The sequence below is a fragment of the Temnothorax longispinosus genome, chromosome 12, assembly GCF_030848805.1.
Source record: "Temnothorax longispinosus isolate EJ_2023e chromosome 12, Tlon_JGU_v1, whole genome shotgun sequence".
NCBI lineage: Eukaryota > Metazoa > Arthropoda > Insecta > Hymenoptera > Formicidae > Temnothorax > Temnothorax longispinosus.
In genome coordinates, this window is record NC_092369.1 from 7,806,187 (window position 1) to 7,823,581 (window position 17,395).

General features: G+C 32.6%; 2 protein-coding genes across 3 annotated transcripts; one reads left to right on the forward strand and one right to left on the reverse strand.

Moving 5' to 3' along the window:
• Positions 1 to 6,675: 6,675 nt before the first annotated feature.
• Positions 6,676 to 9,932, reverse strand: LOC139823015 (uncharacterized). The gene is made up of 2 exons (XM_071795278.1): positions 9,814 to 9,932; positions 6,676 to 7,703 (listed from the first exon to the last, which is right to left on the reverse strand). The coding sequence occupies exons 1-2, from the start codon at positions 9,820 to 9,822 to the stop codon at positions 7,392 to 7,394; spliced, it is 321 nt and encodes a 106-aa protein (XP_071651379.1). The 5' UTR covers positions 9,823 to 9,932; the 3' UTR covers positions 6,676 to 7,391.
• On the forward strand, positions 8,226 to 15,828 carry LOC139823014 (uncharacterized). Of its 2 annotated transcripts, none has more exons than XM_071795276.1 (8): positions 8,226 to 8,565; positions 13,018 to 13,251; positions 13,425 to 13,976; positions 14,056 to 14,178; positions 14,256 to 14,345; positions 14,436 to 14,570; positions 14,663 to 14,827; positions 15,144 to 15,828. In XM_071795276.1, exons 2-8 carry the CDS (start codon positions 13,038 to 13,040, stop codon positions 15,410 to 15,412), a joined length of 1,548 nt encoding a protein of 515 aa, XP_071651377.1. In that variant the 5' UTR covers positions 8,226 to 8,565; positions 13,018 to 13,037; the 3' UTR covers positions 15,413 to 15,828. The 2 variants fall into 2 exon arrangements, with proteins under 2 accessions (XP_071651377.1, XP_071651376.1); XM_071795275.1 differs by lacking the exon at positions 8,226 to 8,565 and adding an exon at positions 12,571 to 12,822 and having other exon boundaries at positions 15,144 to 15,827.
• The last annotated feature ends 1,567 nt before the right edge of the window (positions 15,829 to 17,395 follow it).

Sequence of the window (17,395 nt, forward strand, 5' to 3'; positions counted from 1 at the left end):
CATTGCAAAAAGTATCAATATAATATGCATCAAAAGCAAAAAAAAAAAAAAAATGTATTATTCTTTATTCTCCAATTAATTATCAATGTAATACTAATTAGTATCCGTAAAAATTAATGAAAAGATACAATAGAAACAATAGAAAAGATAGAATCGATGATTTTTCTCAAATCTTTTACTACGCGTTTCCAAGCATTTACTGTAGCTCCCAAAATAAGTAATCACGCTCGAGGTAATGACACGATCGATTTCAATTTAATTCAAACAAGATTAATGAAAGTTACCAAATCTGATTCCATTTACCTCATTTACCTATATACATACCTATGTATATGTCGAGAAGTTAACATATGATGTTATACAAAAGTAAATCTTCACATAAGAAAAAAAAATCAATATATATATATGAAATATTTAAATATAGTAAAACTGTAAATAAAGTAAAATATTCAATGGGCTATTTAAATGTGCATTCAAAGCTTTCAGTGGCCATAAAAAGCACTCTGTCCGAGAAGCGAATATAACTTTGGTCTTAATAAAGTTTCCACATCTTCAAAAACAGAGCAGAGATTTATATAAAAAGATATATGATTCACATATCCTCTATATATGGTGTACATATGTAAGATTATTTTTACTTTGTATGATACTGCATACAGGTTAAAATAGAAACGCGTTGTGCGGTCCAATTATGCAGTGTATACGTTATTTCTACGCGCAAAGCTAGTTCCCGGGTTTCGGCAAAGGATGCTGTTACACGGGAAGAGGAAAGAGGACGCAGGTGCGTGGATAGCGAGAGAAGCGAGCTAGTTAGACGCATTAACAGTGCACGGATAACTTTCGCTTAAAGCGCGAGGATCCATTCGTTTGCGCTAAAGTTTCTTCTTTCTGTCGGATCTGCTCGCTTCCGATTTCATAGCAAACGCGAGCTGGATCAACGAAGTCATTCGTCAGAGGACACAACCTGAGCTCTCAGTTGAAGAGTGAAGGCTGAAAAACTTTCTAATTCCCTGTTACACTCGTTATCTACATTTTACAATGCGCAAAGAGGAGATATCGTTACAAATTTGAAAACTCAACGGTCAGACCCGAGTTACGTAAATTTAAAACGTACAAGCTTAAATAAACTTTTAAGTGCAGATATAAAAACCATCTTTAACTAAAAAACAATTAATGTTTTACCAAAAAATAAAGAATTGTTTTAAAAATTTTTCTATAAACCATTGCATCGTGATAAATATATTATATCCACTTTCAAGAAGAAAAACAAAAATCATTTTTTAAACAAAAACATTTATATTTAATTGTCGTTGCAAAAGAAAAACGATCTTATCAATTTCTTGGATTAGTTTGATATTGTCTTAAAAAAAGAAAGATAAACGTAAAAAAAATATTTCTGTCGAAATTATAATATGATTACTCTGTAAGCGCAATATAAAAAAATAGAATAATAATAAATATGTTTTAAACTTAATTTTAAAAAATCTTGAAAAAAATTTTAAATATTAAAAAATAAAAAGTAGGTATTAATAATTTATTATTTGTTTCTTAAATCATAGAAATATTGATAAGGAAATAAATAAATGTAGCGCGTTTGTGGTATTCTAATGTATTAAATTTGTTTATCAAAGATGACCTACTTTTCCCTTGGCTTTAAATAGTATTAATTGTTTTGGAATATTCGATCAATATTGTATCATCGCGAACTCTTCAACTTGATATCCAATATGATCGGAATATTACACGATTTGTCGATCCCCAATGGGTCTTGAGAAGTTACGCTTCTCCGAAATGCCCTTTTCGAGGCAACATGCTGAAGAACAATAGCGAACTGCACTCACGCTTTGGCGAAGGCAATCGCCATTGTAACTACGAATCAAATGCAAAGACACTTTACCTCCCTTGTTCCGAGTAACGACGATTCAAGAAGCCCGCCGGGTTTGACGATAGAAAATAGAACCTTCTTTCAGTTCCCTTTCCTGGGCTCTTCAACTTTCTCGGTACTTCAAAGAATCGGTCGTCATAGAAGTTAAAGATGATAAGTATATATTTTTACAACTCAACGGCAAAGTTCATTTTTCAAGCGTATTACGTAACGTTTATTATGTGAACTATAGACAAGATATATAAAGACGTAGTCTAAAGGCTAATATTAGGCTTCCGGAAGACAGAATTTTTACGGGTCTTTTTTTGCTGTATTTGAATGTTATATTATTGTTTATTAAAATAATTGTTCGTTATTTGCAATAAAAAAATTTGTTAAAAAACATGTATAAAAACATAATTATGTCGTACTTTGTGAGGTATGAGGTAGTAAAAAGTGATTATACGAAGTAATATCAATGTATTTCGAAATAAATGCACAATGAAAGAAGTAATTTTAGCCAAACGAATAGTGTTTTCGGTATTCTGTGAATATTATCATTAGTGAATACCGGTAAATCTAATAATTTTCAGCCACCGCGTTAGGGGTCACGTCTGTTCCCTCATTCCGGAGTTGCAGCTATTAAAGTATCGAAATAGATAATCATTTTTTTAAAAGAAATTTGAATACTGTTAAGCCCATAAATACAATAAAATTAGGTTGAATCGCCAGAAACCTAAAATTAGACTTCCGGTCCCGGAAAGGTTAAACTAAACGATATTGTCCCTTGCGGGCAGATGGGATAACTTTAAAAAGAGAGGAAGAAAAAGGGAAACTAAGAATCAAGATGACAGAAAATCGCTAGTATCATTGAGAAAAATTTCACAAGTTTGTTAGACAGATTAAAGTTTAATTTAATACTCTTTATATAATGATTTTTTAAAAGTTCAACCATCAAATTAGAAAGTGTTTAATTATACTTTACATTTTAATATTTTAAATATCTTTAAATTTACAATCTTTTATTTATCATTATTTTATTGATTAGTTAAGGTAAAATACTTTCTTAATGAATCATATGAATCGCTACTTCAAATTATTTTCAAAATCTGCGCTTATCAATTATCGATCCTTATATAGATTAATTTTTTTTATAGGCTAGAAAGTCGTAACCATGCAAGGGAATAACTCAAAAAAGTTTTAAAGTCACCGATGGTTTTTAAAGAGCGATGATTTACATCATCAAATATCATAGAAATTCTCTCTCGATTTTTTTTCGCAAAAAGCGTTTACAAACGCATGCTTACATGCTAAATGCGCTTAGAACTTACTAACGATATTGCGTGTAAACGTATACAGCACGCGTATTTACCTAGCTACTCCGCATTTTCCATTAATGAATCTCCTCACGTGCTCCGTGTACAACTTAAAATGTTATGACTTCATAGCGACGACTATTTTGCTAAAACGTATCCACCATTTTAAACGTGCAGCTTTAGAGTACTGTGTGTGCTGGGAATATTTTTACTTATTTTACTTTATATCGCATGTACTATGATCATTTAATTAAAGAGATATTAATAATTAAATTCAAAAAGGCATTACTTTATTCCATTATCGATAGTCTACATGCTACATAAATGATAAATGTATGTATGCGCAAAAAACTGAGAAACAGATTTTCAAACATTTCATTAAAAGAATAATCGTGACAGTATTTTGACCCTTAAGAGTTTAAACAAAATGTAAATTTTGATTTATTTAACAATTCCACTGTAGTTTAATACAGTATAAAAATATAAGTATAGTATAACAATTCAATTTTAATATAATTTAAAAATTTCAATATATTTTTAAAAAAACTTTGATTCACTGCTCCTCAATACAAAGAGTTTCTCGCGTAATCTTCTTTGTAAACTTTTTATTATTAGATAATAAACTTTATCATAAAAGACAGAAAAAGAGTAAGATATTATAATAAAAGAATTATATATTAAGTAGCTATATCGCGTTGTTACTCAACGAGGAAATGTGCAGTTAGATTTGTTTCCAGGCAACGATATCAGCGATATTGCATCCGTCCATCGGAACTGTAGCACTACAACATGCCTCTACCGAATCGCAATCCGATACTCTGAAAGCGAGTAGTGCCCTTTTGCTACCATAGTGCCCTTTCGCTATTATGATTTCTTCGACAAATCTAATAGACATATGTATCATCCAGCCTTCTCACAAAAAAATTAATTTATTACGTAACTCTATTATTCGTATAGAAGTAAAAAAAATCTATAACTTATAAAATTCATTTGATTACAAAATGATTAATTAAATACATATTTTCCTGATTTTTTCTCTTTCTCTCTCCGTGTGTGCATTATTTATTCTGTTTCATTATGTTCTACATATTCAATTTAACAAATCGAGATATGAAACTGAAATCATATGATTTCTCATGGGCATCACAATGTTGGCCGGTAATCTTCGGATCTCTATCTGCTTAACAGTGCAATTATCGTGTTTGAATGCGCAATGCATCGTGCGGATTTTGCGTGTATACGTGTGTGGGCGGCTTTAATCGACCAATTTCGCGAGTGCAAGCAGCGTCGGCTGGCGTCGGTCAAAGTTAGGAGCCGGTTAACCCACCTGACCGGGGGGCACTGCTGTTGCACTAGTGTGGTCGGTGTCTTTGACTCGCCTCCGAAACCGTAACCTGTCGGCGCTACCCCTCTAACCGTGCAAACACCATCCTTTTCCGTTAAGATTAGCGGTTGTGGAAGCGAATGCCCAGATTCTCCCCTCCCCCTCCTCTCTCTCTCTCTCTCTCTCTCTCTCTCTCTCTCTCTCTCTCTCTCTCTCTCTCTCTCTGATTCGCGCATCGCGTGTGTCCCGACCAGAATGGCATGTGTCGGTGTACACACTACACACACGGACACGAATGTATGAGAACAGGGACACGCGCTTGAAGCAACAACCTGTGTGCGGCGTGAATATTAGATTTCACACTTCGTGAAGATGTCGCGCTATAATAGCACGTAATAGCGCGTGCACGAAGAGGAGATAAAGTCTCACAGAACTGGTTTGGCAATTTTCACCGCGATGCGAGAATTCCGAGATTACACATGCCCGATCGAAATGTAATTGTGGATTGAAGACGCTTTTGTGTGTGAAAGATAGCGTGTGTCGGATGTAGCCGTTTTAAGCGATCTGGGAATAATTTGATGATCTATACTTTATATTGTGTTTAAAGAAAGATATAGTAAAGGTATTTTAGGTTAAATCTATAATTTGTAAGAGCTATTTTTAAGGATCTCATGGTTATAATTCACAAATTATAATTTTACATCAGATTCGGAATGTCTGATAAAAAAAATCTAATCGAATTATTTATATCAAAACGTAATTCTTATATCAGTTAATTTTAAATTAATCCCAATTGATAGTTTTCTCGTCTTCTAATCGCAGTTTTATCTTAATATATATTAATTAGATTGCAGATTTTATAGATAGACGCGGTTAAGTCAAGTTTTTCGAGTGAGCTGAAATCCTATTATCCTCGCGCTCGACGATCAACATGAGGCGCTGCTGGAATAAGGCGCGGTATCGAAGATACGCGAAGTTCAGCTAATTTTAGTTTAAAGCTACCATAAGCTCGACGACTGCACGTAGAGCCCTATGTAATCTCGCTGTTAATCGGTTGCGTGTATTAAATCCAAACGCCGACTGGATTAAAGTTCTAACACGTACGAAGGACTGCCATGACTTGGTGCAATTCGCCGACGAAATAATGTCCGGCAAGTACGAAACAGCAGAAGCTAAGAGGTGGCACGCCAATCTTAGAAGAGCGTGACATATTGATTGTATGAGTAAATATTTTCGCTTCTTTTATGCAAAAAAAAGTAAAAAAAAATAAAAGTTGGGGATAATTCTGTTTAAATAAAGAGATATTTTAAAATCTATAATAAAGATTATTTAGACAAGAAATAAATATGTTTTCTTATAACGAACAAACGATATTCCATGTTTTTATTTTCCATTGGAGTATTTGAAATCTTCATAACGTATATAATTATAAATATAAATATCTAAGTTGTAATAAACACTTTCATCTCCATCGAAGGTAATTTAAGTTAAATGTATATCTTTTGTTTGAATTTGTGAGTGCTATATTTCTCTTATCCTTTTCAATCTTTATTTCAGATTATTCTATGTATCGTTTATGCTTCTAAATTTTGTTTGTGGCGTTATCTTTTGAATAAAGTGAACAGTAAATGAAATCGATACAAACGCTATCGGTACCTCTTTTTCGCAAGTAATCCGATAACTGCGTACTGACTGCCGATATTACTATTGACCGCTGATATCTTAGAGATTCGCAATTTAAATATATAATATAAACAAAAATTATATATAGGTATGTATAATAGTCACAATTGCTATTACCACATAAATCTCAATTTCAATTTATTCATAATATAAATTCATGTTTTAGATAGCATTTTCATCTTTACCGACGAATGCTATGTACGCGAAACAATTTAAAGAACAGATTTCCATAAATTCCATAAAATAACCGAAAGATAATCAAATAATTTATTCATTAAAAAAATCAATACTTAATATTGTTATATGTCGTTGTTTTTCCCATTATAAAGCAATTTATTGTATTTTATTCTAATATTCTACAGTAATTGTATTATTATATTTTTGCTAACGTTGTCATCAAACACGTTGTAAATTCGATTTTACAAATTAGCGATTTTGTTATTAACAAAATAGTTCGGGACACAAAAGATAAAAAAATAAATTGCGTAATTATATCGACGATGAAGTTTATTTCTTTATTTCTTGCTTCAAATTATTAGGGTGACATTTTTCTATTTGTCCATAGAATTGCTATATGCAAGTGCATAATAGCAATCCTGGGAGGTAATAACGAAGAGAGAGAAGAGAAGAGGAAAGAAAAAAATGTAAATTGCATATTTTCTTCTGCGGCTTCATCCGCGAATCATTTTATCACTCTCATAATTACATTGTTACATAGTAACTCGGAATTATTTACTTTGTAGTAGATAATGCAATAATCGGTGATTATGTATGTACATTTGTTACGATCCTATTATAATAAAATGTAATTATTTCAACAAATTTTTCTTTCGGATTATTTATTATTCATAAATCTTCCAAAGTATGTGGTTTATCTATGTTAATATAGAATGTATTAATTCTTTATTTCGATGATTTGTATTCTCTCAGACCAAAGAAATTTTCTTCATTATTAATATAATGCACATGCACAATGACATAATCGTTATGAGATCGTAACGTGTACGTGTCCATATAATTTTCAGAAAGATTCTTGCTTTCTTTTTGCAATAAAATTATTAAATATTGGAAATGTGTTTTAATCTTAATAAAAAGACACGTGTAATTATATGAATTATTCGGATATCAATATTGACGGCAGTCAAATATATTTTAAATGTTATCGAATAAAGTAATTACATCTTAGACTGCAATTTTCTTTCTTTTATTTGACATCAACCACTTGCGACAATCTCTTCAGAACGTTATCAGGTATTCGCTTTTCCGCCAGATTCGCCGTCCCGGGAAGTCGTTGAGGTACTTGAGATCTCTCAGCCAGATTATTTCTCGTCGGCAGATTATTCGTCCCCGTGGCGAATAAGCGAGATATTGGAAGTGCCTTTTCGTTTAGATTCTCGGTACCGGGAAACTGCCCGTCGACCACTTCCGCATTATTGTCCAGATGAGAATCATGACTCACGTGGGGTGCATGAGGAGCCGCCAATGCCCCGTAAACGCCAAGGAATAGTACCAGAAACTGCATCAAAAGCATTTGAATGCAATGCGGTTGCATCGGGGTGTGTGTTATACAAGATCTTCATTTGCGCTTAGAAAACAATTGCATAATTATGCTTTCTGTTATTAATCCAAATATTCCGAATAAATATTCCAGAAGCGTCACTCTTGATTTTAACTGCAGTAGGTTCGCGTTGAACACAGAATCCTATTCCTAATATAAATATTAAAATTTCAATGCTTTTTGAATTATAATTGATCTAAAATAAAATGCTTTCAGCGATTTGAATATCTGGAACGAAATTAATTAACAAAAAATCATATTGTTTATTTAAACTAAAAGAGACTTGAATTTAAAAAGCCTAAATTCCGTAATTAATTATCAAGATATTTAATATTTAATGTTGAAAATTTGTAGCTAAAATTCTTTGCAGTAATTTAAAGAATACTTATTAGCGTTATTATTAAATCAATTATAGATTTAATTATGTGAATTAATATTATATTCCTTATATATTAAAATGTCTAAATTTCAAATTGTTTAGACTGGCCCTCAGTCAACGTCCCGCAAAAAAGCGCGAAGTTCCATCGCCAAAGGATCACGCACGCAAAATTTATTTTTTTAACGTGGCATACACGGGATTTACGCGAAATTAATTCGAAGTCGCCGGAGGATCTGAGCGGAGATAAATCGCTTGGAGATGCCTCGCTTGGCGACGCAGCCGCGAATTTATGACTTTTTATTGCGTCGCGCAAATACACAGAACTGACAGAACTGCACGATTTCGCGCGCGGTGCGGTGAAAACCGCCTGGAGATTGAATTCATTGGGGAATCTCGTGAAAATTTAAAGCGGACGACGACGATTTGACGCGACACTCGCAGGTAGGTAGATAGAAATACGTGTGAGATCCTCACACCCTCGCTATTTTACGTAGACGCGATCTCGGGCTCCACTTCACTTGACCCAAATCGCGACCAGGTTGAAAGATAACCCACTTTCTCGCGATTGACTAGAAATTCTTCGAACGAGACAAAGTTATTTTTGTACTGGATAAAAAAGATTTTTCCCCGTTACCGATTGCGAGGACAGATTGCCGAAATAAGGTGTTCGCGTCTCTAAAATCAGTTGCTAATTTAAACACCCAAGGAATCATTTCAAACATAAATTTTTCCACTGTCTATAATTATTTCTTCCAATTAATCGTCACCAGCTAAGCGTCTTTATCGTGACGCAATCTTTCCCAAGAATATTCCAACGTTATTAATTACTAACGATTTATTCGTACATCGTCAATTATCTCCAAGAGTAACTTCGCCTTTGCCTTCAGTAACAGATTCATAATTAAATTTCGATGGCTAAAATTAGGCGAACGGCAAACCCCTGCCCACACAATCACGCTAACCGTTCGCGTAATTTTAGCCACAAAATTCAATTGCAAATCTTCTTGCTAATAGTGAAGCAAAATTATCCGAAAACCAAAATAGTTTGACATTATTTTCCAAGAATATTTCGTTTGACGATAAAAAAAAAACTTCAATAAAAATGTAAATGCTTATATAACTTATCATTTTACGCGCCTATATTTATATTCAGGTTGACTTTTCATTTTTTATTAAAAATCAAGAAGTTATTTTTACTTTCTTCAAATGTCATTTATTCAAGAATATTTATTCAAGAATTTTAAGAGAAAGAGTGAGTCAGTAAAAAAGACATCTTTATATAACGAAAACTTTGAAATACGACAGTAACGAATCTTTCATGACATAATCAGCTGAGCTATCTCAAAAAAGCAATTTAACATTAAAAGTTCTAGCACTATAATCAGAATCAGAGTCAATCGCTTGGTCAATGTAAACTTTTACACTTGTCATACACTTTTTTACATTTCAAGTTTCAAGTCTCGCGTGACTCCCATCGCATGAATCCCTTCACTTCGTCAAATCCCACGTTTCGATCCGAGGAAAGTTATACAATCGGGACTTTGACGAGGAAATTTTCACTTTTTCCGGATGGAATTACGTGTTCAACCAGCCGACACGTAAAACCGACGTCACTCGCGGAAAACATGTGCACGCGTTCGTTTTTTTTTCTTTATATTTCTTATCGCGGAATTTCTGATTTCCTCTTACCTCGATCATGTTCGCTCGATGCGCAGCGCCCAACTATTCTCGAGAATGGCACGATGACACTTTTATATAGGTATATACGTGTATATGCGTGTGAGCACCGGTCTTACCGCATGGTGGAATCGACGTTTTATTTTCGTGAGTCAAACGATCGTGATCCCCGAGGCAAGATATATATTTCTTTTAGATTTATTTTTTTCTTTTCTTTCTGCTAAAGTTATTACTCTCAACAGCCGTCAACCTCTGCTTACATCCGCAATGGCGTAGACATGAACTCTTTCAGAATTTTTTTATTAAAATGAAAGATGATCATGAAGAATATATTGGCGAGTTTCGGTCGTAGAAAATTAAAAAAAAACTTTTCTTTTTATGTAACGTCATATATATCTAATATTTTTCTAGTGTAATATCGGGACTATAATAGATCTTTTAACATGTGTTAATGCTTCGAAAGATCTTTCGTATATTTTTAGATAGATTAATCATGATCCAATATCTAAAAACTGGTTTCATCGCTATCATGATTAAACAATTGCAGTCGCTATTATTACTTGCAGAGCTGTACACGATCTCTCACATGAGTTGTTTGTAAAATCAGTCTGTAATTCCATGTTTTCGCGCGAGTAAAAATAAGCCAAAGCGCAGCGACGATATGGAAGACCTCGAATTTTCGGACAGAAATTGATGTTCCTCGGACATTGTTAACGTCTCGACAATGCGATATACCACCTGTCTTGGAAAATACATTGTTCTGACACGTGCAATAGAGCACGTGCACGGATTATATTAAGTCCATGGATTGCACTAGCAACGTAATAATAGTATTCTGAATATATAACCTTTCATTATAGTTACTATTTGATTGCCATGTACGCGGAACAGCTTGATTAACGTGATTATTAATATAGACGAGTCTGATTCTCTTAGAGCTCCAAAGAGCTTTCAGTAAATTTAGATCTCGATGCTGCAAACAAATAAAAATAATGGGCAAAGTGTTCCTTCTCTCTTTCATAAATTTATTTATTTATGGCCTAAAATATTTAATAACTTAACTATACTTTATAAGTTCTGATCAAGCTTCAATTATTTCCAAAATTTTATTTCTGGAAATTATCTAATAATAATAATCAAATAACGTTAAATTGACGTATTCGATATTACTATCCTGCATAAAAATATATAAAATAAAGAAAGAAGAAAATATTTTTTTTTCGTCTTTACGTAGAGCGGAATAAAAAATCAAACACGTCATTGACGTCGTTTGAAGTTCAGACTTATTAATTGCGATCATTAATAATCACTCTTACTTATCATTCTTTTTGTCAACCACGATGAAAAGTCAATTTCACAAAATCGTTAAATTGCATCATTGATTCATACCAATTGGCGCCGACAGTTTTGCATATATAAATATTATCTTAAAAGATGAAAGTGAGTTTTGTAGTGTCCTAGGGCGAGAGAGAGAGAGAGAGAGAGAGAGAGAGAGAGAGAGAGAGAGAGATTTATTTATTGAAAATTGCCCAATGAATTGTATCCAACGGTCAATTTATACGTCACGTATTGTAACTCGCAAAAGTATTATACATTCGCAAAAGATATAAAATCTGACGACTCAGAATTACTGCATTGTTTTATTCGTATAATGCTGTGCTGTTTATTTCCAAGTTTTATGATATCAGATTTCTTAAAAAATGTTCAATGAGTGGAGATCTTTTTTATAAAAATATCTTACTTTATAAAATCTATATTTTTACAGTGACACAATTCATAGTCTCGATCTTCGATTATACGAATGAATCATGTTACCTAGATTTCAAATATCTGCTTACTTTTATTTTGCGAAAAAAGGATAACTGAATATTGTTCATAAACTCGAAATACATTTATCAATGCCTCTACCCTACAACATTAATAATTAAAGGAAAAAGGAAAATGTCTCATCCGATCAGCGTAAAGACCGATTTTATCAACCTTCAAAAAGAAACACCGCTATGTAGCCAAGTAAATTATCTCTGACCTGTAAAAGGTGTCAGCTTCTTCTACTTCAATTTTCCTATCGATAGTTAAAATGGATAAAGGTACGACGCAGTGAATGACGCTACAGCCGACGCGACAAGGGAGTACACTGTGACATCACTAGCAACCAAGTGATCTCATCGAGGGCCGTGTGACGTCACAAAGCCCTATTCCACTCGATCGACCAGATGTTACGGGTACTAGCTATGTGTATAGTCCGTGCGCCGGCACCTCGACACTATGACGTCATTGAATTCTTTTCCGTCCCGCTAAGAGAGCACGCTCGATAATCCGGTTTTTCTGACGTTCTCCAAGCCTACGCGTGCCTATCTCGATATAATGCCACGTCGTTATAATGGCAACGTAAGAACTTACGTTGCAAAGAAATTGCGGCGTAAATGCTTCGTGACGAAAAGGATCGTGACGCAAATAAAATATATCGAATCTTCAATTCGCTCGTTTCACGTTTTATAATCAATAGGCCTCGTGTGAGACGATGCATTGAAGCTAAGAGAGCTTGTCTCATGAGAAATTATATAAATATTATCACGGAATTACATTAGTATTATCACTTATTAAAGAATTATTAAAGATAAAATAGTTTTTAATGTATTAATGTGTATTCTAGACTCTAGAGTCATCATTCTTGTTATTTACATGTCGAACATAATAAATACCAACGTACAAGGGAAGAATGTCGATCTCTGGCAAGGGTCTAAGAAGGTTAATCCGTATAAACACAATTCAAATAGTTCTGAAGTGTCTTTCGTCTCGAACAGATGTGATATAATACTTAGTATAAGCGTTCACAATTCTCATAGGAATTAATATCTTTCCACGTTATTATTTAAATACTGGATTTATTTCGTGATATTTTATTTATTTGTAATATTTTAATAGAAAACTGAAATAGCTAAAGCAGTACGTTTGCCGTTCAAGATAGATTGCAATAAGTAAATCTTTGAACAAAGAAAAAGAAGAATCTTTGTGATCTAAGTAAGTAAATTATACTATATGCAATTTTCACTTTTCTTAATATCATGAAATTGTAAAAATAGAAACTTTAGTATACGATTTCGTTTGAAATTCTCCACCAATAATCACAAAGACATATCGCAAAATGTGCGTTGCGTCGCTTCTCAATTGTAATATGATATATGTTATATTGATATTTAAAATATTTCTTAACAGGTGATAACATTGCAAGTGATATGAGTCGTAGCACGAAAAGTCGTAGTGATAAAAACGAAGTGCGAAGATCCGCATTATCGTTCGTTGCAAACGGTTCGCTCGACGTTGACCATATATTACAATCCGATCTTTTAAATGATGTTAAAATGTTTGAAAAGAGTGAAGCTGCTTGTATTCAGAAAGTGCTGAATGATTTCGACAATAAGATTACACAAGAAAAGGCTCTTAAAGCAAGTAAGGACAATATTTTATTAAAATTTATTATTTAAAAAAAAATTATTTAAATTATTTAAATATTTGCAACTAAATCTGCAATAATTACAAATTTTTAATAATATAATCAAGAAATATATAAAATGAATAAAAAAATATTAAAATAAAATAAATCTAATATAACGATTATACAGGTCTTACCGCGAAGAAAAGTCCGAGAAAATGTCTGAGTTCTACGAAATCCCCAGTAAAGTCTCCAATAAAGGACCCGATGGATTTACCTGGGACTTCATCAAATACGAATAGCAACGTTGTTGAAGCAAAAACTGTAGTAAATAAAAGGAAAAGAAATTCAACAAAGCCTCGACAGACCTCTAAGACGGTTGAGCAAACAATTTCACTAGAACTTCCATGTGATATTGATAATGTAAAAGAAGAGACCCAAACATTTTCAGAAGCTAGCGGCGAGAAGAATGTCGATTCAATCAAACATATAACGAATAAAGAAATTCTGCAGAACATAACAAATATCAGTGAGAAAAATCTGCGAACGAGCACTCCTAAAAAAGAAAAATCTAAAACACCAAAAAAGACGGCAAAAAAGGGAGAATCAATAAGGGAGAATCAAAAGGCAGAAATTAAAAAACCGAAAATTAAAGATTCTGAAAATAAATCAAAGACAGATGTTGGGCGCAAAGAAAAACAGAAAATATCGAAGAAGAATACAAAAGACGAGCAAGGCGAAAGTAAATAAAGCACCAATTATACATTTAAATTTTTACATCCTGGATGTACTCTTAATAATAAAAATATAATATTTTTCAGATGCAGGCGCAAGCATGCTTAGCGGAAAGAAAAAAACAAATGTGGAATTAAAAAATAATTTGGAGTCTAATAAAATAAATAAAGATACATCGAAAAATAAAGTAAAAGATAAGAAAGAGCGAAGTAAGTATACAAAAGATGTTTAAAATATATATTCTTTCTCGTACTCAATTATTTTGATAATAATTAAATTTTTTTAGGTTGCGCGACACTTCTTAGCGAAATGGGAAAAAAATGTGAAGTGGAAGAAAATAATAATATAGAGAAGAATACTAAATCTAAGAAATGCGGTAAGACACTGACTGAAAAACCAATATATAAATTTTTACAACGAGACAAATCTTATACTTCCTGTTTTAATAACGGTATATATTTTCCAGACAAAAACATGCCTAATCAATTGAAAGAGAAGAAGCTGAAAGAAGAAAATTCCGAAAACAAACTGCAAAAAAACGTCCAATCAAATAAATCATCGCAAATAAATAACGTAAAGAATATAAAATGTCAATGCAAAAGTAAGAGGAATATCCAAAATATTTATATGCATTCAATTTGTTGACAAAGGCTATTTCCAGTTAATTTACATCAATTAATAATTATTTTCCAGAAAGCTGCGCAAAACGTGCTGACAATAAATGTTCGAGAGAAAAAGAGCATGACAAAAAGATGAGACAACATAAAAAGAATAAAAAGACTGCGAGAGCTATGCAGGATCTTAGCCGACGTATAACAATTGTCAAGGAGAAAATAAAACGCATTAAAAACAATTTAGGTAAGACGTCTTTGCAATTCTCGATTTTATATCTTTATACGCAAAAGCTAAGTTTCAACTCTTTATTGACTAACTATTAAATACGCGTATTAATTTCAACGAATCCTTTAGGTTTTCAAGAATGCATCAAATTTTGTCAGAATGTTAAATATATTACGAAATAATTATAATTCCCGCCATCACTTAAGATAATAACCATTTCTCATGTTGGAGAGTTTGATGAATTCTACCGAGAATTTGCACGCGAGAGTCACGCAACCGTGTCTCAAATACGATATTTCCGGAACTGATCCCTCTGTTTTTTTCTTTCTTTCAGAGAGCAGCGAGTCATCAGATTCTGGCAGCAGTTACACTGACGAGTCATCGTACTCGTCACAATCATCTTATTCAACGTATTCATCTTCATCATATTCATCTGATTCCTATTCGTCCTACTCTTCGTGCACCTGTAGCTGTTCAAATTGCCATTGCGATGATTACACCGACACCGAATACACCCTTGAATCATGCGATTCTTCGAGTTTTAGTGGAAGCAGCGATAACCAAACCGAGACTGCAAGCGAAACAAAAGACGCAGTAAAATAAATTAAAAATAAAATTAAAGCAAATTAAAGAAAATTATTAAAGAATATTTGATCGTATCATTTGATCGTATATTTTGTAAACTCAAACAGTTTGAAATAAAATTAATGCCAACCGGGAATTTCAATGAAATCAAACACAAAAAGCTCTATTTTTATTATTATTATTGTAGATAAGGATGTGATTTAGTTTTGTATGCTTTATTCGTTATTTAATTATTTCTTTATTATTTATTATGTACATTATAATTGCGTATCTTCCCGGTTGATATTAATTTTATTTCAAACTGTTTAAGTTTAAAAAATATATTCTCGGAAGATTTTTAATGATACGATCAAATAGCAAAATAATATTTAAAATAACATTTAGATATTTCAACACGATTAATTAAGAGGAATTATATGGTATTTAAAATAAATTATGTAATGTGTAATCATAGTATTATAAGAATTGTATTAAATAATTATATTTTTATAAGAATTGTATTGAAGAATTATATTTTTTATAAGAATTGTATTAAAAAATTTTGTATAAATTAATAAAGGAGAATAAAGAAAGAGATCTTGAAACACACAATTCTCGCAAATATAAATATTTCGTTAAATATTTCACGAAGCTGTTTTAAAGCTGATAGTCAAATTATATCGCCGAATGTTGGTGGGATAAAGTCCCATCCAATATTTTGCGCTTTTTATTTAATGACGCGGATTATAAACGTAGGATATCATACCATCTATCTCTCTGTTTTTCACACAGTTTTCCTTTTTAAATATGCGATCTAGTACACTCCCAATTTTGTTAGCGGCGATTCAATATGTTATTGATTCTATTAACAACCTTCAAATTTCACTCTTTATTTCTAATTACTTATAAGTTACTTAAAAGCTTTTGATTTTTCGACGTTTTTTTTGCTTAGAACAACTCACTTCCGAATTTATTAGACACATCTTATCATATGAAGCGTAAACATGAATTTGCGACTATCCCTGTATAAACGACTCAAACGACCCTCAAGTGGAAGCGACGAACGCACGTACAGCGCATTCGATCGGATGCATTAAAATAATGCGTACATCGCGACTCTTAAATTAGTCCATCGTCGTCTCTCCACCGTGTTGCTACTATTCGCAGCGTTTCGGCACCTGCTTCATGCGCTGCCGTTTTTTTCTTAACGTTCTAACTGAAAAGTGAAAACAGAGAAGACTAAAAATAGGCAGTTTGACGCACGTTACCGGTGTTAAGGTAAGTAAGCAACATGGACCGTATGTTTGCTCTTTTCTCTCGGACGATAATCTCCTGGCGCCAATACGCCGTTTGTCGTTCCCGTAAATGCGAAACAGCTACTGCGCAATTAAGGAAGCATATAAAATATTGCGCGAGGTTCACCTGAACTACATAGAACAGGAAGAAAGGGCTCCATCTCTTAAAAGTGGACCATTAAGATTAGTAATTGGATAACTTTAAAACAACTACGTAGACGATATAGAAGTGAAATAAACCAGAATTATAAAATAAATTATAAAAATAAATAAAATATTTTCCCATTTTCTATATCTTCGCGGTAGAGAATAAAAATATTATATTTTTTTATTATTTATTATTTCTCCCTGTCGCGATATTTAATCGTAACGTTCTATTTGCTCGAAAAGCGGATAGACTATATGGAAATTATGAAATAGCTCAATAAGGAATAGCCTATATAACTGGTTATTAAAGTTGAGATTAAACTTGTCAATAAATAAATGGAAAAGATAAAGAATCTAAGAAAAGCAACGAGGAAAATCAAAGCTTGCTAGAAAAAGAAGATAGCTCGACAAAGTACAGCTTCGCAGAATCATATCTTATTTTTCAATAGTGATGCTATGTATCATGTATGTATTTTTTGTTTATTATAGCTGCAATGATTAATGCGCGTGGAAATGACGGCAAAAACAAAGGCGTCCTTAGAGATTCATTAAACCAAGCCAAAGTTAAATCAACTCTTCG